The sequence below is a fragment of the Panthera tigris genome, chromosome F3 (genome assembly GCF_018350195.1).
Source record: "Panthera tigris isolate Pti1 chromosome F3, P.tigris_Pti1_mat1.1, whole genome shotgun sequence".
NCBI lineage: Eukaryota > Metazoa > Chordata > Mammalia > Carnivora > Felidae > Panthera > Panthera tigris.
The window spans coordinates 24,338,301-24,362,562 of record NC_056678.1 but is presented as its reverse complement, the minus strand read 5'-3'; the positions used below and the strand labels follow the sequence as shown (position 1 = coordinate 24,362,562).

The 24,262-nt window shown below is 36.5% G+C and overlaps 1 protein-coding gene across 3 annotated transcripts in view; it reads left to right on the top strand.

Moving 5' to 3' along the window:
* The window catches only part of TSEN15 (tRNA splicing endonuclease subunit 15), a 60,962-nt gene that overhangs the window by 7,504 nt on the left and 29,196 nt on the right, over nucleotides 1–24,262 (top strand). The window contains exons 4-5 of one of the 3 annotated variants that reach the window (XM_042975534.1): nucleotides 20,568–20,709; nucleotides 21,244–22,626. The exons of 1 other annotated variant lie outside the window; for it this stretch is intronic. In XM_042975534.1, the coding sequence (XP_042831468.1) occupies nucleotides 20,568–20,709; nucleotides 21,244–21,264 (163 nt within the window). In that variant the 3' untranslated portion in view covers nucleotides 21,265–22,626. One more of the 3 variants, XM_042975536.1, reaches the window with a different exon arrangement.

Below are 24,262 nucleotides of genomic sequence, written 5' to 3'. Positions count from 1 at the left end.
CTTTTGTGATCTACTCTCTTAGCCATTTTCAAATATGCAATATAGTATTATAAATTGTGGTTGCCGTGCTATACATTATATTCCCGTAATTTATTTATTTTATCGGAACCCTGTACCTTTTGACTCCCTCAACCCATTTTGTCTACTGCCTACCCCCTGCCTCTGACAACCACCAATCTGTTCTCTGTATCTAGGGACTTTTTTTTTTTTTAAGATTCCACATATAAATGAGATCAGATGGTACTTAAGACATCTCCTTAAAAATAGTGTTCTAGCGCTAAATGTTGGTGTGGAAAATAAATTTTATTTCATTTTTTGGTAATTTTTGGATGGAATCTAATAACAATTCTCCTTTGTTCTGAGATTTCATTAAATGTGTAATTTGGGACTGTCTCAACTTATTTTATTGTTAGGTAATTGAATAACAAGGATAATGGAGTACGAGTACGGAAAAGTACTTTATAGAAGGTTGTAGCAGGATCCAGAGGAAGGACAGGAAAAACCTTCTGAAGGTGGTAAGAGGCCATGTTTTAGCAGGACAACTACAAGTAATTAAGCATGATTGCCTGGCTGTATGCATGGTATCTGGTTCAGAGTAGATGCTTAATAATGTTGGATAAGGTAGCTGATGAAGAAATGAGTAAATAGAACTCATGAGAAAATAGGGAAGTATGGGAAATGAGGCGGAAAAGGTTACCTAGATTATGAAAGCCATCACTGATTTCAATTTTTTGCTATCAAAGGTTGTACGGTAATGAGGAGCCTCATAAGTATATCTTTGTTGTCATGTATGAGAGTTTCTCTGGTGAAAGTCTAGAGGTAGAATGGCTGGGACTTCTAGCATTTACACCTTCCCTTTTACTGGTTGTTAGTAAATTGCTCCTGCATACGCTGTATGTTAGCCAACTTGACAATAAATAATATTTAAAAAAAATGAAGTTCAAAACTACAAAAAAAGGTTATTGGTTTATAGTCTCATAATATGTAAGTTTTCATGAGTAGGAGAAGACATTTACTGACACATAACTGACAAATTCATAGTATATGAATAACTTATGTGACTCCAGGAAAAACAAACCAACAAAAAACATGGACAGAAACAGACAAGTCACAGAAAAGGAACTCAAATGGCTCAACTCCATTTGTAGCCAGGGAAAGAGAAACCTAAAATGTGCTCATTGGAGGTTTGTCTTCACTATGCAGAAGCTTTTCAGACAGTGCACATTGTTACTGTTTGACAAAAAAGAAGGTATTAACTTATGGGGGAGTCTTTGAATAGGGCTACAGCTAGCTCAGAGAGTGCCTTTGAATTAGAGATACTCCTCCTGGACTGACAAAAGTCTCTTCACCAGGACTTAAGGCTTGGCAAGCAGCATAAGCCAGATTTCAGACCTGCTTGCATCAGGCATTCTTGTGCAAGGCACAATCTGTGCAATGTACATGAGTCCCTGACCCTGAAGCATGTCTGTTGAGTCCTAGGTTCCACAAAGAACACTGTAAAACTTGCTGCCAGATGGATGGTGTCACTGAAGGGCTTTAAGCAGGGGGAGTGATACTGTAGATTATAACTTGTGGTTGTAAGAGTATTTTGCATTTGTAGACATTACAATATTTCAGAGTATATTCCTAGGTATACTCTCATTTCATCAGTATTAAAATTCTAAATAGTATATAGAGAACTTATTTTATCCCAATTTCACATATAAAAAGCTGAGGTTAAAAATGTATCTTTATTTATACTCTGCTGTTTCCAAAAGATAATGAAGGATTAAGTGAGTTGAACCAAGGTCTCATAGTAGGTAGCGAAGTCTCATAGCTATTAGAGTTCTTTCTATTTTATTGGTGTTTTTTTTATTGAAGTGTAGTTAACATACAGTATTATGTTAGTATAACGTAGTGATTTGACAGTTACATACATTATAAGATGTTCACCACGGTAAGTGTAGTTACCATGTGTCACCATACAAAGTTATATAATTATTGACTGTAGTCTCGATGTTACACTTTTCATCCTCATGGCTTATTTATTTTATTACTGGAAGTTTGTACCTCTTAATCCCTTTCACCTATTTTGCCTACCCTCCACCCATTTCTCTCTGGCAACCACCAGTTTGTTCTCTACTTATGAGTCTATTTCTGGGTTTATGTCTGTTTGTTGTTTTGTTTTTTAGATTCCACATTTAAGTGAATTCATGTGGTTTTTATCTTTTTCTGACTTGCTTCATTTAGCATAATATCTTCTGGGTTCATCCGTGTTGTTGTGAATGCCAATATTTCATTCTTTTTTTTTATGGCTGAGTAATGTTCCATCATTTATATTACATATATATGATGCACACACACACACACACACACACCCCACATCTTTACCCATTCAGCTGTTGATGGACACTTGGGTTACCCCATATCTTGGCTATTGTAAATAATGCTGCAGTAAACCTAGGGGTGCATATATCTTTTTGAATTAGTATTTTCATTTTCTTTGGGTAAATACCCAGTAGTGGAATTACTGGGTCATATGGTATTTTTTTTTAATTTTTTGAGGAGCCTCCATACTGTCTTCCATACTGTTTGCACCAGTTTACATTCCCACCAACAGTGCACAAGTGTTCCCTTTCCTCCATATCCCCGCCAACACGTTGTTTCTTGTCTTAAATCTTTATTGTAAAATAAAACCAGATACAGAAAACTGCACAATAAAAATGTATAGATTGAGTTATATAGCAAACATCTTGAATCCTTGTAACTACCATCAAGCAAAGAAATAGAACTCTTTTCAGCTATCCCCAAACCTCTTCCATGTGCTTTGTTCCAAGCATAACCCTCTCCTTCCCACAAAAGTAACTGTTATTCATAGTTTTATAGTAATAATTTCCTTGTGTTTCCCTATAGTATAGTTGTGCCTTTTTTTTAAGTCAATATTACTGAGGTAAAATTTATATATTGTAAAAATCACTCATTTTAGGGAAATAGACCTGTGAGTTTTTAATAAATGTATAGTCATGTAACCAATACACAATTCTCCCCAAACTTCCCTCATGTTCCTCTGTCATCAATCCCTACGGTTTTGTCTTTTCCAGAATGTCATATCAATGGAATCATAACCTTTGTGTCATGCTTCCGTCCCTTAGCATAATGCTTTGGAGATTCTTCCATGCTGTTGCCTAAAGTAGTGTGCCCCTTTTTATTGCTGAGTAGTGTTCCATTATGTGGATGCACCACCATTTGTTTATCCAGGTGCCAGTTGTTGGACATTTGGATTGTTTCTAGTTTGGGGCTTTTATGGATGAAAACACTGTACATATTCTCATATAGGTCTTTGTGTAGACATATGCTTTCAGTTTTCTGGAGTAAACATTTAGGCATTGAAATGTTCATATGGTAAATATATTTTTAATTTTATGAGAAACTGCCAAACTATTTTCCAAAGTGACTGTGTTACTTTCTATACTCACCAGCAAAGTATAAAAGTTCCAGTTGGGTGATCATTTTGGATGATCAGTTTATTTAGTTTTAACCATTTGGATGATCAGTTTATTTAATTTTAGCCATTCAGTTAAGTAGTGATATCTCATTGTGACTTTAAATTTGTATTTCCCTAATGACTAACGATGCTGAGCATCTTTTCATGTACATATTTGCCACCCATACCTTTTCTTTGTCAAGTATCAGCTCAAATCTATTGCTTAAATTTTAAAGGTTGTATTGTGTTCTTCATAAATTGTAAGAGTTCTTTATGTGTTCTAGATGCAATTCTTTTATCAAATATTTTTTTGAAAATATTTTCTTTTAGTCTATGACTTTTGTTAATTTCTTTAGAGGAACAGAGGTTTTAATTTTGATTGATGTTCAATTTAATCTTTTTATTTTCTTTTATAGTTTGTCATTTTTGGGTTCTGTGTAAGAAGTGTGTGCTTATTAACCCACAGTCATAAAATTTTCAATTATGTTTTCTTTTGAAATTTTACAGTTTTAGTTTTTACTTTTAGGTCCGTGGTTAATTTTGAGTTGAATTTTATATGTGGTGTGAGCTAAGAGTCAAGATTCTTTTTTTCTTTTTTTGTTTTTGCAAATGCATGTCCCGTTGTTCCAGTGTGATTTAATTACTGTGACACCTGTGTTGAAACTCAGTTGACTGTGTGTGTGCTTCTCTTTCTGGACTCTCTAGTCTGTGCTATGCTCTGTGTGTCTGTCCTTATGTCAGTGTCACACTGTCTTGGTGACTGTAGCTTTATAGGAAGACTTGAAATCAGGTAGTGTAAGTCTTTCAACTTTGTTCTTTTTCAAAGTTGTTTTTTTTTTTTTTTTTTTTTTGCTATACTAGTCCTTTTATTTTCCATATAAAATTTAAAATCAACTTTATCTCTGCAAATAAATTTATAGAGTTCTTTGTGTCTCATGAATTTTGCCCATTAAATTTTTTTTGTCGTATCTTATAAATCTCCATTAATCTGCAGTAGAGATTGGCACACTTTTTCCATAAAGCTCTGGATAGCAAAGGCTGTTAGTTTCACAGGCTCTTTTGTCTCTGTCACAACTCATCAGCTCTGCCATGTTAGTGTGAAAGCAGCCATGGACAATACATAAACAAGTGGGTGTGGCCGTGTTCTTATATAACTTTATTTACAAAAACAGAAGTTCAGATTTGGCTCACAGACCAGTAGCTTACTAGCCCTGATGTATTGGTTCTGCCTCTATCCCTTTCTTTTCTTAGCAATTTTCCTGTTAAAGAATCTGGGCAGTTGGACCTGTGTACTTTCCCATAGTCTGGGTTTGCTAATTGCTCACTCATGGTGCATTGCAACATGTTTCCCTGTCCTCTGTGTTTGCTGCAAAGTGGCAGCTGCAACCAGAGGGTTTATAGATTTAATTTGATCACGTTAGTAAGACTATAGCTGGTGGTCTGTTCTTTCATTGGTAGGCATATAATGTCTGGTTACGTCTCTGTGTGATCTTAGTAACTATCAATACTTAGTGCTTAGCTTTTGCTGGTGGTTTTAACCTTTATTATTATAGTTGTTTTGACTCACTATTCCAGTTCGCTTTTGTTGGATTGCTGCATAGACACATAGTATTAGTATTATAGGCTTTGGTCCTGTATTGTTCCCAGGACTTCTTGATGCTGACTTCTCTCTTTGACTCTCACTTAGGAAAGCATGGTGGAATGTAAATGGATGAGAATGATGATTATTTAATTTTATATTGAATCATAACCTGCCAACTTTGGTACTTTATTGTTAGAAACAAATTACTTGTCACACACTGCACAATCAACCTGAGCACACCCAATTGTAAATCACTATCCTAAACTACGCTGCTTAGCTGCTTGATTGATGGTATGCATGCATGCATGCATGTGTGTGTATGTGTGCATGCTCTGTATCCCTCAAAAACATTAAATCACATTTTTATTACTAGGGAATCTGGGTAGTATACAAAGCATGAGAGCCAGAGGAGTTAGTAATTTGCTGGAGGTGTAAGCCCATGCTGTCTACAAATGACATATAGCATAGAAGGCATGATAAGCTGTCTCCTTTATTTACATCCTAAATTTTGGAGTCTGTTGTTTGTAAAACTGGCCCAAAGTCTATCATTTACATAGGTAACGACAACTTAGTTATAAAGCATTTCCCCAGTGATGATAATGAACAATCTTACTGTAGCTCTTAAAATCACTTCAGTAGGTACCTTGCTCCCTAACCACTGAGTGCAGAGTAGCATGGGTATTTGCATAGCTTATTATTTCCATTATTTATTGTTGGTGTGTATATATATTTACTGACACCTTAAAAGTTAACAGTTCTAGTCAATATCTAATGTTTTATCTGTGTGAATTTATAAGAATGCCTGAACAGTTTTTGTATCCATTTCCTAATTGTTTTCCCAGGCTTTGGACATGATTTAATTTACACAGTTTCTTGCAAGAGTGAATGTGTATTTGAGTGGAAGTGGGTAAATGCATTACTTTGAGCAAAAGTACACTTTGCGACCTGTAATTTCTGTAAAGCAGTTATATATGATATATGTCTATAGTTAAAACACTTTGATGTATATTTCAAGTCTCAGAAGGTCTTGTGTGTAATAGTCCCTTGTGAAAATATTGATTCAATACTAATTGCTGATCTCCAGTGGGGAAGTAGAATTGGTAAAGTGCCCGCATCCGACTATGTAGTGGGAAAATTATGCTGATGGAGTAGGAGGTTGTTTGTGTCTCTTTCAGGAAAGGACACATCTCCTTTTTCTCTCATCTAAAAATACCTCTTAAAGCTACTGTAGAATGATTTTTAGCTTACATTTTAAAATACTATATTAAGTTATATATTTGGATGGTATATGCAAATGGGAAGTACTCCACGTTATTTCTTACTAAAGTGAATCTAGGAATCCATGTAGCAAGATTGGTAAATGACAGCAAATGTTCTGAGTAGAGTTTCCACAGACTCAGCAATGGTATAAAATCATATTAATGAATTCACTGAGGTCAAAGAGATCTGATGAATTTAAAGATGAGGTAACCAGAGGAATCCTAATGAAAGCCAGAGACCTTTTTCAGTGCTATGGTAGCAAATGAAGTCAAATAGTTTGGCTTCTCTTTGGCCACTGATATTTATTGAATGTTCCTAAATGGGAGAAGTATATTATAACAAAGTTAGGACAATGGTATGACAGGTTTCTGTAGTAGTATTATAGGTAGCTGTAAATGTGAAGCTAGCTTTTCTTTTTTAAATGTTTATTTATTTTTGAGCAAGAGAGACAGAGCATGAGCAGAGGAGGGGCAGAGAGAGAGGGAGACACAGAATCCAAAACAGGCTCCAGGCTCTGAGCTGTCAGCACAGAGCCTGGCGCAGGGCTCGAACCCATGAACTCTGGGATCATGACCTGAGCCAAAGTCAGACACTTAACCGACTAAACCACCCAGGTGCCCCAGTGTGAAAGTATCTTGATTAATTTATACCAGGACACATAGCAAATTATGAGGAAAAATTTTTTTTCAAGTTTTTTTTTTGTTTTGTTTTGTTTTTTTTTTTTAAAGTAAGCTCTATATCCAGTGTGGGGCTTGAACTCACAACCCCACGTGCTCTACTGACTGAGCCAGCCAGGTGCCTGTTTTTTTGTTTTTGAACTATGAGTTTTCTTTTCTGAGAGAGCCTGTGTCATCTCCCAATTTCAATGTCAATTTAGTTTCTTCAGTAAAATATGAGAGATGTGCTGAAAACTGAAACCACAGTTGCCATATTTTATGCTTATCTGTGTTTATGGATATTACAAGTTTAAAAAAAAGCTGAGTGAAGTATTTTGTGCAATTATGAAAACCAAGGATAGTTAAGATACTGTTTTTTGAAACGATCTGTAGATTTCTTATATTACAGAGAACTGTAATTCCTTGCTTAGTAATATGAATTAATCATTCATCCTTTTGAAACCTGACTAAATTATAAACGGTCCTCTCCTCTTGGTCCAGAGGATAGTGGATAGCTCGTGTGAGGATAGATTTTCCAGCGGCCATTTCATCCCTCCACTCCCACAAATTAGTGGCATTTATTTTGATTTATGGTGATTGATAACCTCTCTAAAATGGGTTCCGTCAGCCATTTTATCTGAGAGAAAATGTTTCTGAATGTTCTCTTTCTTAGTACCTTCCAATCTGAATATTACTCTAGAAACTTAGAAAAAGGTTCAACATTCCATATACCAAATTGGGCATCTGCTAGTTCAGCAGCTGTAAGGCTAACAGTCTAAGAACTGTAGTCATTTGGTTTCATCAACACTCTTCCATCAAGATCCTTGATCCTGGTACAGTTAAGGGAATTTATGTGGTAAGAGAGGTGAAAACAATTCATTACACATAGAAATGAGTGTCAGAGCCAAAATTAGGATTCGTAGTCTGTGATTTTTTTAAATTTGATGCTCAGCTTATTAAGCCCTATCAACCTGTTTAGTACAACATTATTTTCTTTTTAAAAAATTTTTTTAAAAAATCTTTATTTTTGAGAGAGAGAGAAAGAGAAAGAGAGAGATTGTGAGAGGGAGAGGGCAGAGAGAGAGAGGGAGACACAGAATCAGAAGCAGGCGCCAGGCTTGAGCTGTGAGCACAGAGCCCAATGCGGGGCTCGAACTCATGAGCCATGAGATCATGACCTGAGCCAAAGTCGGACCCTCAACCGGCTGAGCCACCCGGGGGCCCCTACATTGTTTTCAAAAGAATGCACTCACCTTTCTTCCAACATTGAATCAAAAAAGCTGCAGTTCTTTTTTCTTTGTTAGAATTAATACAGCTTTTAAATAATTCTGTTTAAAAACTATTGATAGTAATTTTCCCTTTTTAAAGAACATGATTACTTTAGAAATATTAGCTGTTTATGTGTTTTCACAGCAGTAACCCAGATAATAAAAATGGACCAAACATTTATCTTTAAATATGTTATGTCAGTGTTTTTATTGGGAGAAGAAAAAGAACCCATATTTTAAAACACTGAGATGTGTAGGGAAAAATTAATATTTTATTTATTGTTCTTATACCAAAATAATGTACCTTTTAGTAAAAATGTTAAAAATGTATATAATTATAGTTTTATTTAACATTAAGTATAATGAACATAAATATAATTATAGACTAGAGCAAAGTAGAAGCAGGTTTTGCCTTTAGAGGTACTTAAAAAGGCAGTATTTTCTAGGTTTTCTATTCATTTACCGGGTGCCTGTTATGTATTGGACGTAAGGGGTACAAAATATCACAGACCTTGCCCTCATAATGCTCACAGTCTAGAGCTGAGACGAACAGGCGTTTATATCCAGTGTGAGAGATGTAATGAGAGGTGTGTACATGGCACTGAGGAAGACTGCAGAGGGAGAAGATCCAGCCTCGGCTGGTGGTGTGGGAGGTGGGGGAGTCTGAGAACGTTCTTGCAAGACCAGTTGTTTGAAATATGTGTAGGCGTGTCATGTGGAATGGGGATAGGAATGCAAGTTCCTGGCAGAAGTAACATCATGAGCCAGGTATTGAAGACCGAGAGCCTGAAAATTGCAAATGGTTTATTATGACAGAGTATTAGTAACGGCAGAAGGAGTACCTGTCTGCAACTGGTGAGAAAGCCCTAGAACAAGGGTGTGCGTGCGTGTGTATTTGTGTATGTGTGTGATGTGAGAGAGATGAGGGTTGGAAGAATGAGGAAGAAGTGGGGGGGAAGGAGAGACAGACAGAATATGAGAAAAGTAACCACCCTCCAGGTAAGCACTAGTAGATCAAGGGAGGCAGAATGGAATCCAAAGACAAGAGAAAGTTAGAGCAGGGGTTTTGCCTCTTTGAGGCCTTTGAGAGACACAGGTATATCCTGACACAAAGGTGGGAAATTATTTGAATGAGAATATTAGGAATTGTAATGTTTGTTTCCATTCTCTCTAAAGACTCCAATTAAAATACACACATCTGAAGAGATAGGAAATGATCGGCTATTAGTGCAGAGTATAACTTGGGGATTTGAGGAGGTTAATAACTCTCCATCACTTGCCATTTCTTTGCCTCCTGTGCTGAACTTTTTCAGGTTTCTAGCCTCTACATGTTAAAATGCTCCAAGGCGGGGCGCCTGGGTGGCTCGGTCGGTTAATCGTCCGACTTCAGCTCAGGTCATGATCTCACGGTCTGTGAGTTCGAGCCCCGTGTCGGGCTTTGTGCTGACAGCTCAGAGCCTGGAGCCTGTTTCAGATTCTGTGTCTCCCTCTCTCTCTGCTCCTCCCCTGTTCATGCTCTGTCTCTCTCTGTCTCAAAAATAAATAAACGTTAAAAAAAATTTTTTTTAAAAATGCTCTAAGGCTTAGATCTCTGAGCTTTTCTCTTCCTCATACTCATTCCCTAGAAAACCTCATCTGGTTCCAGTTTTAAATATCATTGATATACTGAGGACCCCCAAATTTATGTCTCCAATTCAAACTCTCCATGTTTGACTGCCTTTTTGATATCACCACTGAGATCTAAAAGATACCTCAAATAACATGTCCAGAAAGAACTCAATTTGTCACCTAGACTGGTCCTTCTGCAGTTTTCCCCAAGTCTGTCAATGGCAACTCTATTCATTCTGAAGCTCAGGCCAAAACCCTTGGAGCCATTCTCTGTATAGATAGACTTTAGTTTTGAGAATAATTTTAGATTTACAGAACAATTGAACAGATACTACAGAGGTTTCCCATATAAGCCCCAGCCCAGCGCAGTGTTTATTAGTGTTATTTTTAACATCTTGCATTAGTGTGGTGCATTTGTTATAATTAATGAACCCATATTGATACATTATTTTAACTAAATCCCATGGTTTACATTAGGGGTTTACTCTTTATTGAACACTTCTATTGATTTTGACACATTCATAATGCCATGTGTCCACCATTACATACAGAGTAGTTTCACCACCCTAAAAATCCCCTATGTTCCATGTATTCATCCCTTGGACCCTACCCTGAACCCCTGGCAGCCCCTGAACTTTTAATTTCTCTCTGGTTTTGCCTTTCCCAGAATGCTGTATAGGTGAAATTACACAGTATGTAGCCTTTTCATATTGGCTTCTTTCACTTAGCAATATGCATCCTTGCCACCATGGCATTTTTTGTGTTTTGAGTTTTAGCTATGCTCATAGGTGCATAAGTAGTATCTTCTGTTTTTAAATTTGCAGTTTCCCAATGACATATGATGTTGAGCATCTTTCATATGTTCATGTGCCACCTGTGTATCTTTTTTGGTGAAATGCCTGTTTAGATCTTTTGCCCACTTTTTTTTTTTATTTGGGCTGGTTGTTTTTCTTTTTGTTGAGTTTTAAGGGTTTATGTATTTTGGATACGAGTCCTTTTGTCAAACATGTGTTTTGCAAATATTTTCTCCCACCGTGTGGCTTGTTTTTTCATTTTTTTAATAGTGCCTTTTGCATAACAGAAGTTTTTAATTTTAACAGAGCCCAACTAAGTAATTTTTTTCTTTTGTGGATCACACTTTTGGTGTTGTATCTAAAAACTCATCACTGGGGGCTCAGTTGGTGTGGGTGGTTCAGTTGGTTGAGTGTCCGACTCTTAATTTTGGCTCAGGTCATGATCTCATGGTTCGTGAGTTCAAGCCCCACTAATAGTGCAGAGCCTGTTTGGGATTCTGTTTCCCTCTCTCTCTGCCCCTCCCCTTCTTGCTCTCTATCTCTCTCTCAAAATAAATAAAAATAAACTTTAAAATAAAATTTAAAAAAACTCATTGCAAATTCCAAGGTCACTTAGATTCCCTCTTACATTGTCTTCTACATGTTTTATGATTTAGTGTTCTACATTTAGATGTATGATCATCTTTGAGTTAATTTTGGTGAAAAGTGTAAGGAGCGTATCTAGATACATTTTCTTTCTATGTTGATAGTCAATTGTTCCAGCACCATTTGTTGAAAAGACCATTCTTTCTCTATTGACTTGCTTTTGCTCATTTGTCAAAGATCAGTTGACTGGATTTTTGTGGGTCAGTTCTGGGCTCTTTATTCTAGTCCATTAACCTATTTGTCTATTCCTTCACCTATCCCACATGGTCTTAATTTACTATAGCTTTATAAGTCTTGAAGTTGGGTAAGTCAGTCCTCTCAGTTTGATCTTCTTCAGTCTTATGTTATTCTAGGTGTTTTGCCTTTCCATATAAGCTTTAGAAACAGTTTGTCCATATCCACAAAATAATTTGTTAAAGCTTTGTTTGGGCTTGAGATCTGTAGCTCTCTTTGGGAAGAACTGGCATGTTAACAATATTGAGCCTTCCTATCCAGGAACATAGACTGTCTCTCTATTTATTTAGATTTCCTTTGATTTCTTTCATCAGAGTTTTATAGTTTTCCTTATATAGATCCTGTACATATTTTTGTTAGGTTTATGCCTATTTTATGCAAGTATAAATGATGTTGTCTTTTTTATTTCAGATTATAGTTGTTCATTTCTGGTATATAAGAAAGCACTCACTTGACTTTTCTATATTAATTTTGTATCCTGTAACCTTGCTATAATCTCTTACTAGTTTTAGTCCACCTAATTGTCATACCCCAAATTAACACGTCAACAAATTCTGGCAGTTCTGTCTTAAAAGTATATTCCAAATCTGTCATTTCTGCCCATTCTTGTGCTACACTGTCATTACTCTGGTGGAATCTACTATCACCCGCTCTACAATTGCAGCCGATAAAGTAGTCCTCCTTTAGAACACTTACCACATTTGTTGCTACTCAATATATTACATATTTGGTAGTCTTTGATTGTTTCCTATCTTCCTTCCTCCACTAGAAAATAACATCCATGAAAGCAGGAACTTTGCTCTTTTTATTGCTGTTGCCCCAGTGTCTAGGTAGTACTTGGTCTTAATTATTTGTTGAATGCGTGAATGAATGAATGAATGAATGAACTCTCAGACTACTCAGCTCCTGCAGCAGAGACTTGCTAAGTAACATTATAAAGAACATAAAGATACGCTACAAGCAACCTTCCAAGAGTTTCCAAAGAAAATTAGAATGTCTGAAAAATCCATCCACTTGCAAGGTTTATCACTGTTTCCCACACTTTATACTGTAACTATAATATGCATCTGCAAATAGAGAACACTCACAGGTCTGAAGAGGCACTCTGCCAGTGCTATGAATAGCTTCCTTACTTCTTAGTTAAATTCTTTTTCATTTATATCCTCATTGCGCACCAACCACCTTTCAACCCTTCTTTTTCCTTAGTGTCTTGAGGAAAGGACTTACATTAATGGTGGAGTAAAAGGTTACTAAAAATATTTGAGTTCCTTTTTTAGGATGTTTGAAAAGATGTTCTTAGTTATAAGATTTAATCCTAAAGTGCTACATACATCATTGAAGGATACTCCATTATTTCCCTGTAATCAAAAAATATTTCTTCTCTCCAAAAGTATATACTTTATTACAAATGCATTTAATGACCATTATTTTATTTGAGGCCTGAAGTCTAATAACTGATAAAACAATTTCTGTCATTTGGTTTCCCGCATATCAAAATGTGTGTCCTCATACTGCCTCTGCTGGAAATCTGTTGCTGGAAACCCCCAATTCCAGCAGTGTCTTTCAACTGACACAACATTTTTTCTCTTAGCCTCAAAAAAACAAAAAAAAGAGCTTGAAGTTTATTTTAGCAGAATGGCTTCCCACTGGGGTGAATGGCCACACAGGAACTTAGTTATTCAATAATCCAACCTTGGGACTTAAACTGCCTTGATTTTTTTTTTTTTTAAACTAAGAAGACATTGGCATCATTCCCAAGGAAGTGGTCTGTTATCCTTGAAACTTTTCATCAAGGTCGAGCCTGTGAATGAATAAGGCTTCTTTGGTACCCTTGGGCACCAATTTAATTTTGTATTGTGTTTCAGAGTTGCATTATGATGTGTTGATCCAGTAACGAGGCAGATCAAGGAGTATGGCTTGATACAGTTACAGTATGTACCAGTTTGGCCACCTTGAAGAGGACAGGACACACTACTTTCTGTGGATTGAAATTAATAATAATTTTAACCTGTTATACATTCTATTTTACAACATTTGAGCTAAAAAAACGTTTTCAACTTGTTTGTCCTGCGTACAGATCTTCAGAGATCACTCAGTCTCTGTTAGGGAATCGTCACAGAAAAATGAATGCTAAGATTTACAGAAGGCATTTACATACCTTGGAGGAAGGGCAGTAGCCAGATAACGTTACCTATGTGTTTGCCTCAGACTTTTTCAAGTGAGCTTTTATGAAACTGCAGAATTACTCTGTGTCCAGTATGTTTAGCTCTTCTCTGAAGTTACGAGAAGGAAAACCTGTCATAAACCTCAGCTTCTGTTACTGCTGATCAACAACTGTGATTATTGCTTATTTCTTTCTTTAGGTTTTTCCTTTGAAATACAGTGAACTTGAGACCGGGAACTTCTTATTATGAATGCATAGGTTATGTTTTTCATATGTGGATTTCTATGAAATAAGAACTATAAATAATTTTCTTATCTAAATTATTTTAGATTTGTGTGATGACACATCTCCCCAATATATTTCCAAAGAACTGAGCTTTAAAAATTTTCACATCTAGGAAACTTTGTTCTGAGCTTTCTGAGTTAAGATTTCAGGCTGTAAACTTGTTAGAAGTCAAGTGAGATTATAGTATTTTAGTGCGGCTTCATTGTTCTCAGCATCTTTACAACTGTGTGTGATTTTTAAAGTAGAACTTTGGAACCTTTTGTTATATTGTTGCTGTTACATTGAGAGAATGCAGTCTGTTGACTTAAAGGCAAAGTAACATTTTTAGGAGTTTATCAGGGTCCCATAAAGGAGACAAACAATAAAGATCTCCAGTAGGGAAAAATGATAGCGTTGCTTTGATGGCGTTGCTTTAAACATTTGCTAAAAACAGACCAGAAGAGATCCTGAACAAGAATCTTTGTAAGACTTCCCTTCAATGCTTTTAGTTTTATTCTGTTACTACTGAGAAAACTCACTGGTAGTTTTCCCCCAACACACAAACAAGTAGGATAAACAGAGCTCTGAGATGGGAACTTCCATTTCATTTTTGACAGTGATTTCCCTCAACTCTGAAGACAAAACCCCTTTTACAACTCTGAGCTAATTTTCACATGTTAGGTTTCCCACATAGGTGTTTTGAGTAAATTTGAAAATGTTTTGGTGTTTATATTAAAGAACTCTGGAAACAAATATGAATGAGATGGAAATTTCTATCCTAAAGTTTAGTATATGGGCTAGAATTCGCAAACAGTTTGCCTTAGGAAAAAGCCACACGCATACATGCACGTGCACATGTACATGCACACACGTATATGTTTCTGATTCAAACGATACCATATCTTAAGAAATGGAAACTATCTAAAAATTGCCTTATTAGGTTGTTTTTTTTCCCCCTTCCATCTGTGTCCCATCCTTGTCATACTCTGCCAATTAGGGATATTTAAAGAAAATTAATTTTTTTGGTTTGTATTTTAATTCCAGTTAGTTAACATATATTAGTTTCAGGTGTAAATATAGTGATTTAACACTTCCGTATATCTCCCAGTGCTCATCACAAGTGCACTCCTTACTCCCCGCCACCTATTTAACCCATCCCCCTACTCTCCTTCCCTCTCGTAACCACCAGTTTGTTCTCTATAGTTAAGAGTCTGTTTCTTGGTTGGTTTTTTTTCTCTCTCTCTTTCTTTTTTCCTTTGCTTGTTTGTTTTGTTTCTTAAATTCCCCAAATGAGTGGTATCATATGGTATTTGCCTTCTCTGACTTATTATACTCTCTAGCTCCATCCATGTATTGCAAATGGCAAGATTTCATTCTTTTTTATGGCTGAATATTATTTCACTGTGTGTGTATATATATATATACATATACATATGTATATATATGTATATATATATGTGTATATATATATATATATATATATATATATATATATATATATACACACACCAAATCATCATTCTTTTTTATGGCTGAATATTATTTCACTGTGTGTGTATATATATATATACATATACATATGTATATATATGTATATGTATATATATGTATATATATATATATACACCAAATCATCTATTCATCAGTGGACACATCAGCTGCTTCATTTCTTGGCTATTATAAATAATGCTATGATAAACATAGTGGTGCATGTATCCTTTTAAGTTAGTGTCTTTGTATTCTTTGGGTAAACACCCAGTTGTATGATTGCTGGTTCATAAGATAGTTCTATTTTTAATTCTTTGAAGATCCTCCATACTATATTCTTCAGTGGCTGCGCCAGTTAGCATTCCCAACAACAGTGCAAGAGTGTTCTTTTTTCTCCACATCCTTGCCAATACCTGTTGTTTCTTGTGTTGTTTCAAGGTACCCGCATGGTCTTGTTCTGGTGGAGGTCCTCTTCCTGTTTCAAAGCCAGCATCTTCTCACTGTGTCCTCACATGGTGAGGGGCAAGGGATCTTAGTGGGGTCTCTTTTACAAGGCACTAATTCCTTTATGAGGGCTCTACCCTCATGACTTGGCCTCCCAAAGGTCCCACCTCCTAATATCATCATCATTGGGGTTAGGATTTCAGCATAGGAAAGTTGGGGGACACATTTAGAATCTAGCAGTATGGAAGAAGTAGCTGAAACGTTTCCAAAATTGGTGAAGATCCCTTGCCCCTTGTTCCAGGACAAGACCATGCTGGTACCTTGATCTTGGGCTTTCTAGCCTCCAGAACTATGAGAAATAAATTTCTGTTGTTTATAAGCTACCTAATGTTGATACTTTGTTATAGCAGCTTGAACGGATTAAGGCATATGCCATTCTCTTTCCTTCTGTAATTCTATTTACACATATGTTAGACTGATACTGTACCAAAGTCCTCTCATGTATTTTTTTAATTCTTATTTCTCTTTGTACTTTAATTCAGTTTCTTGTGACCTGTTTTCAGCTTTACTAAATCCTTTAGTTAGCCGTATGTAGTCTACCACTAAGCCTAGTTGATACTTTGAAAAAACATATATATTTTAATTTTAGAATGTCTATTTTCTTCAGAATTTTCATTTTTCTACTTAAATTTTTTTATCTTACCCATTTTGTCGGTGTTTTTCCCTCAATAGTGTAACGTTTTTATAATGGTTATTTTAAGAGCCTTTAGCTATTCATTCCAACCAACATCTGAGTTTTTCAACAACCTTAGTTTTCTGAAGGTCTTCTTATATTGACTTTTTGCTCTTGATTATTAGATACATTGTTTTTTTTTTTAATTAAAAAAAATTTTTAACGTTTATTTATTTTTGGGAGAGAGAGAGAGAGACAGAGTGCAAGCACGGGAGGGGCAAAGAGAGGGACACAGAATCAGAAGCAGGCTCCAGGCTCTGAGCCATCAGCACAGAGCCCGATGTGGAGCTCAAACTCACAAATCATGAGATCATGGCCTGAGCTGAAGTCGGACACTTAACTGACTGAGCCGCCCAGGCACCCCTATTAGATACATTTTCTTGCTTCTTCACATAGCTTAGAATTGTTCACTGTGTCTGGACATTGTGTATAAATAAGAGACCCATGTTGTCTACTCCATGCCCCCAAGGAGCTCATCCTTTCCTCTCTCTGGCAAGTGGAGTCAGGGCCTGATTTAGTCAATGTAGTCGGAAGTCAGGATTAGTCATGGCTGAGTTACAACTTTAGTTATCTCCATTCTCTTCTAGTTTCCGATGTCTTGAGAATGGAATCAGACCTCTCTCTTCCTGAGGCCTTTGTGATTAGAGCTTGCTTGCTATTTTCCAGTCCCTTCCCTAACTTCTCATGCTGTCCCCTAAATGCAGCATTAGTCCTATAAAGGAGAGTTGGTGAACTGGAGGGACTGGTGTCCCTGCAGACTTCAATCCACCATGCTAGGTCATGTGTGGCTCTTACAGGTATTGATGGCTTCTCTTGTCAAAGTGAAGTTGCTCGCCTGTGACTGGCTTCCTTGTCTAGCCACTGTGCCCACATTTCGCAATTGCCCTCAGGGATGGAAGTGGCTTATCTCATGTTCTCTACTTACCTGAGAAGGACTCAGTTCTCATTAAAGTGTATTTCCTCTAAACTCTGTGTTCACATTTCTTTTATGCCTTTAAAGAAAAATGTGATATTTTAAAAAAATTCAGGTGTTTTTTCTTTGTTATGGTAGGAATGGCTGTTTTTGAGGTCTTCTACATTCTAATTAGAAGTAGAACCTCCTTGGGGCGCCTAGGTGGCTCAGTTGGTTAAGCGGCCGACTTCGGCTCAGGTCATGATCTCGCGGTCCATGAGTTCGAGCCCCGCGTCGGGCTCTGTGCTGACAGCTCAGAGCTCAGAGCCTGGAGCCTGTTTCAGATTCTGTGTCTCCCTCTCTCTCTGCCCCTCCCCCGTTCATGCTCTGTCTCTCTCTGTCTCAAAAATAAATAAAACGTTAAAAAATTAAAAAAAAAAAAAAGAAGTAGAACCTCCTTCTGCTCTTCCTTTTGAATAAATAGTTTTGAAAAAAAGTACACTGCCCTGATGGTCATTTCCTACAATTCGTATTTTTAACCTTTTTCATAGTATACAGTAGGGGTCAGCAAATCTTTTCTGAAAGGGCCAAGTAGGAAATATTTAGGCTTTGTGGACAAAGTAGCAAAATCGTGGCTATTGTGTAGATACTTATATGACCATTTAAAATGTACCATTTAAAGACAGAGGTCATTCCTAGCTCATTGGCCATGAAGAAACAGATGACTATAGTTGGCCAAGTTCTGGTGTGGAGACAAGTGATAAAATAATTAGAATGTTTTGATGAATAAAAAGCAAGCAAATAGCAGATACTTTCAAGAAATTCTAGGGAGTTCTTTGATACACCATCTACCATGGTATCTACAGTAGTAAGTACCAAAAATGATCGTGATCTTTCAAGACCAGGTAAACTTTTATTTAGTACAATAGAATTGCATAGTAAACTTTAGAAAAGTATTTGTCAGAAATACATTTAGCCATATGAAATCTTTGTTCAAAGCTTCTTCATTCATTCATTCTGCCCAGATATTCTACTACAATATTGGGCATTGGGCTAATGTGTTTATCTTCAGCACTGAAAATGGGTACAGTCCAATGGAAAACAGACACTGAGAGGTATAAATACAAGGTAGCAATTACAGTAGTATAGGTTTGCACAAGGTGCGTCTGTAGGCTAAGATTCATGACTTTGCCTAGATGTTGGGGAAAGGTGACAGGGAAGACTTAAAAGATGATGTTTTGCTAATTCCTGAAAAGGAATTAAGATTTTGCCAGGTAGACAGATTTTATATATCCAATAAATGTTGCCTGACAGTTATGCTTAACAACTGAAGTATTACCATATTGTTGACTTGACTCACTCAAGGTTGTTTTAGAAATGGCTTGACTCTGAGGAAAAAAAGTTAGAAACACATTCCCTCCTTATATATATATATATTTTTTTTTAATTTATTTTTGGGATAGAGAGAGACTGAGCATGAACGGGGGAGGGGCAGAGAGAGAGGGAGACACAGAATCGGAAACAGGCTCCAGGCTCCGAGCCATCAGCCCAGAGCCTGACGCGGGGCTCGAACTCACGGACCGCGAGATCGTGACCTGGCTGAAGTCGGACGCTTAACCGACTGCGCCACCCAGGCGCCCCTCCCTCCTTATATTATTACATGCCTGTGAACACTTAAATGAGAGGTAGTAGGTAAGCAGCCTTTAGCGACTGTTTTCACAAACCACTTATCACTGGGTGACATAAAGTGATTAAGTGATATTTTAGCAAGAATAATTTAGTTCCAGCTTTCTAAAAGTTTATTGCTGTTTTTAAATCACTAAATTCTCCAGTCTCTATAATGTTTTTTTTTTAAATTATAATTATTGTAGTAAGAATGCTTCAAAGCAGAGACTTTTCTTTTTAGATTGTTTATACATTTAATAGCTAATAAGATGAGTGAAGAGTGACCATAAGAATTTTTACTTAGGGATGGGAAGTAGAACTTAAGGGGATAAATTACACTTTTGCTAAAGAACACAAGAGTATTGAGTTATTTATGTATTCACTTGTAGCATGTTAATATGCCAGTAAATCTTTTTCCAATTTCTGGAGAATTGGTTAGCTTAATGAAAAAAACAACTGATCATTTTTTATTTGCCTTTTTAAGAAAGCTCCTCTGGAGGATACATTTTACTGAATTATTGAACATAGGCTTTATTGAGTAGGTAATAAGGATTTTTAGTTTGTGGTAAACAAAAGCTAATAGCACTTTGAAGACTTAGATATTCGATTTGGTACATTATTTTCCATAGCAGGCAAACTGAAATCCTTTATAAAATTGATGCTTGATATATAACCTTATAAGAAAAAAGTTTTATTCCTCTCTATATTTTTCTCTTAGCTTCTGTTAAGTATCAGAATACATATTGAGAACCATAAAAATATTTATATTCATATATAATAATTCCAATCCTTGGAAAGACCCAACAGAAACAACTAACCTCATAACCACATCTTTGTTAGTACCCTCCTCCCCCTAAAAGGCCTCAAAGAACTTTACAGAAATAGGGGAATGATTGGGTAAATTTTGAGCCATAGATACTACATAGCCATTTAAAGGTAGAAATGATTAATACCATGTAGAAACTTGGAAATGTTTATTATAACCTTTTTTTTTTTTTTTTTTAAAAAGCAAACCTGAATACCACATTGTTCTGCCATACGATACCAAGTTGGAAAATTGGACAATGAATGCCCAGGATCCCTAGACAATGTAGACTCACTGAACACTGTTAGTACCCTATTCTGTAGGTTCCAGAATGCAGTAATTCTCTCATGTACGATGATCAGGAGAGACGGGTAAATACAAAAGGGACTGAAAGATGGCTTTCAGTAAATGGCTCTTAGTTGCAGGATTTTCTGTATGAGATGGCAACCTTAGATGTTTATATTTGAGCTTTCAGACATTTCCTGAGTCAGCACTGTGGATACAATGTTATTGACTCCCTCTTCCCCAAGATTTTACAGTGTTTGATCTTATTATTAATTGAGTGACTATGAATCCTAAATGTATTGTGGCTTTATTTTCAGGATAAGGGAGATCTTGAAGGCATCTCGAAAATTGCAAGGTGATCCAGATTTGCCAATGTCTTTTACTTTGGCCATAGTGGAGTCCGATTCCACAATAGTCTATTATAAACTTACTGATGGATTTATGCTGCCAGACCCTCAGGTCAGTTTTGAGGCAACTATCAGTAAACAGTGGAAAAAAAAAAAAAAGAAAATCATGACATGTTTTGAAGTGTGAATCAAGCTATTCAACTTCCTTTGCAATATGAAAATTCAAGGAAAAAATGACCTGATTTTCACACCTCAGAAAACTGGCTGTTTTGTTTAAAGTAATATGTTCCTAGGTTTCACAAAAATAATTAGATTTACTTATTCTTTGGAGAATTTCATCATTTCCTAGAGTACTTTATAAAGTCACGATATTATTTGATAATTAACTAACGTGGAATATAAAGGCTTATAAAAGTTTCAGCCAAAAGAATACATCTTTAGAAAATGTTAAATGGGTTGGCATTTTGATAGGAATATTTTAATAAAGTAAATATGTTGTATATGGTTTCTTTATATATTTTGTTGGTGTAATTGGGATAATTACATTAAATATCTATCTGATTTTGCTTTTAAATTACCTTCCATACTGGGGAAAAGGTCCATCCTGATCTTTTTTTTTTTTTTTTTTTTTTTTTTTTTATTGCAGAATATTTCCCTTAGAAGATGACACCTATTCTTCCTGATGCTTACTTTGGGATTGGATTTGAGATCCGTCAACCTGATTCATCCTTTATCTCAGAGATAGTTAGGGTTGACTTAGTTGGTCCCATTCCATAAGTTTTTCTTTTTGAGGAATAAAACTTTCCCAGATAGAAGAATTTTTTGTTGTTGTTCCTAGGTATAGGATAGTTGCTCTAGAACTTTCTTATCTGGAGACAGTTTAATTATAGTTATATACAAATTTATGCTTAGGATGTGTTCAGAGGGGTAGAACACATGTGTTTCTTCTGTCTCCCCCACTCATAGCTGCCTCACTGTTCATTGCCACCACTGCTTACACATTGTTGAGACTGTCACCTTTTTCTTATTCAATGCACTTAGTGCCTTTTGGCCACTACAGCTAGCCTGGAATGGCATTTCATGGACACCTTGACATCTGGAGAGTTTGCTCAGTTTACTTTTAAATCCCCAAGTTTTCTTCCAGTTGGTTTTTATGTGGCAATTACTGTTGACTTTATACCAAAAGTAAAAATATGCTCATTCCAACCGTAAAAGTACATGTACATGTGGATTAATAGGGACCAGAGAAGTGCCACCTATGAAAGTACGGGGCCTTGCTTTCCATTCTTATTACCACTGCCATTATTGTATCCTGGCTAGAATGTTAGAGAGATGGTGAGGGACAGTGCCAGCCCTAGAAACATCTTTGTTAAGTAGACCCAGTTATTCCACTTTTGTTTAATACCTCCCAATTATGTTGCCTAGAGTATACAAAATTATATGCACAAAGATATTCTAAGCGGTATTAGTTGTAATAACCCAAATTGTAAACCACTTAAAAGTTTAAGGCAGCGGTCAGCAAACTTTTACTGTAAATGGCCAGAAGGGAAATATTTTAGGCTTTGCAAACCATATAGTCTCTCTTAAAACTTCTCAAATGTGCTCTTTGTAGTACGAAAATAACCATAGACAGTATGTAAGTAAGTGGGCATGGCTGTGTTCCAATAAAACTTTATTTACAAATGTAGAGCCATAGTTTGCCAACCTCTGGTATAGGGAAATAGTCATTAAACAGATACAGATAGCCAATGTACCCAATGAATGGTACGTTATGTACTCATTAAACATTAGTAATGAATATAATGAAAAACATGAGAAAATATATAATTAATGAAACAAGATATTGAAGTGTATGAATGGGTAGGACCATGGATGTAAATAACACACCAAGCATATAAAGAAAGGGTGACAAATTACTAACTGCACTTACAGTAGGGTGACAGAGCAATAAATGGATGACTTTGTCTTCTGTTTTTCTTGTATCACTTTCATAATAACAATGTTTTAAAATAAAATATCTTGAGATCAATATTGGTCATCTATCATTGCATAATAATAGTACCACAAACTTAGCAACTTAAAATAACACACATTTAATATCTCAAAGTTGGGTTCTTTGTGAGGCTGCATTCAGGCCAGTCTCATCTGAGGCTTGACTGGGCAAGGCTTCCTTGCCTTCCTCGTGTGGTTGTTAGCAGCTTTTGATTCCCTGTGGGCTGTTGGACTGATGGTCTCAGTCCCTAGTGGGCTGCTGGCAGGAGGCCACCCTCAGCTCTTTGCCACATGGGCCTTGCCAGCACAGCTGGTTGTTTTCCTCAAAGCCAGCAAGGGAGAAAGTCTCAGCAAGATGGATCTCATAATTTTACCATGTAATCAGTGTAATATTACAATAAATCCTGTCACGTTGGGCATGTTCTGATGGTGAGAAGCAAGTCACAGCTAACTACTCTAAAAGACAACAGGAGCAAGAATGCAAAAGTGGCAAAAAGGAGGAACGTTATAAAATAGTGTAAAGCATCATTCTTGGTCTGTAGTCATTCCTGACTACTTTCCTTTGATGATATTTGAATTTCACTTTTATTCTTGATGGAAAGTCTTGACAACTCCTTCAGACTCCCTCTGCTTTCCTGGAAGGTCTGAAAATGCACCCGTTCAAAACAATGTGTGTTTCTGTGGCTCCAGTTGGCAATTTGTAGATCTAAGGATCCTAAGACAGTTTATGATCTATTCTTAGGGTCTCTACCACTTGATTCCTTTTGAGCCTTCTCATCACAGTGCTACAAAAACAGTCTGCATTTTCAGAAAGAAATGTGAGGCTTAATGAATGTTAGATTTGTATGTCAGATCTGGTAACCAGTGAGCTCTTAGGTGTCCACAAGACCAGAAGTATCTTCTGGGGTTAACTCAAAGGAGCATTCCCACAGAAACCTTTCAAACTAGGCCTTGATCATTATAATAGAGGATGGCTTCTCTATTTCAGAACGTCCCCTTCACCAAAGGGGTACAAAGGTTGTACTTCAAAGACTATTCTATCTAAAGCCTGCCAGATACTTGCTAACATGAATAATGGTTGAGAACAGTTTGGAAAGGGAGACAACCCAGATGTGTCGGTCTCATTTGACTGAGAAACTAGGTGAAGGGTTTTCTTCTGTATGATCAAATTAACTGTGTGATTGCAGCCGCTTTCTCTTGTTAGATTGTGGGCTCCGTAAGAACACAGCAAGGAACCGTGTCTTTTTTTCTTTTACGTCTGTGTATCTCATCTCCTTCCACAAACTCGCACGTACTAGGCTCTCTGTAAATATTTAGTGAAAGAATGAATGCAGATTGTAGACTAGTTTAATTATAGAGAGGCTTACTTTTTTGCCTCGAGGCAAACTAAAGGGATCCATTTGGACACCAGAGGGCAGTGCTCAATAAGCACCAAATTTTCAGGCGCTGGGAGTAGGTTAGCTTCAGAAGTAGTGCTCTTGAAAATTTCTTTTCAATCTGTGGGGCGTAGACATAAATAAAAATATAAATAAGTTTTACGTGCTTACATCCCCCCTTTTCCTTTCTGGCCTGCCTGTAAAATTATACTCTACTGACATTAAATATGTGACTTGATTCATGCTTTGTGCAAAATGTAGCTCTATATTGAAAAATAAAAGCTTGTTTGGGGCAAG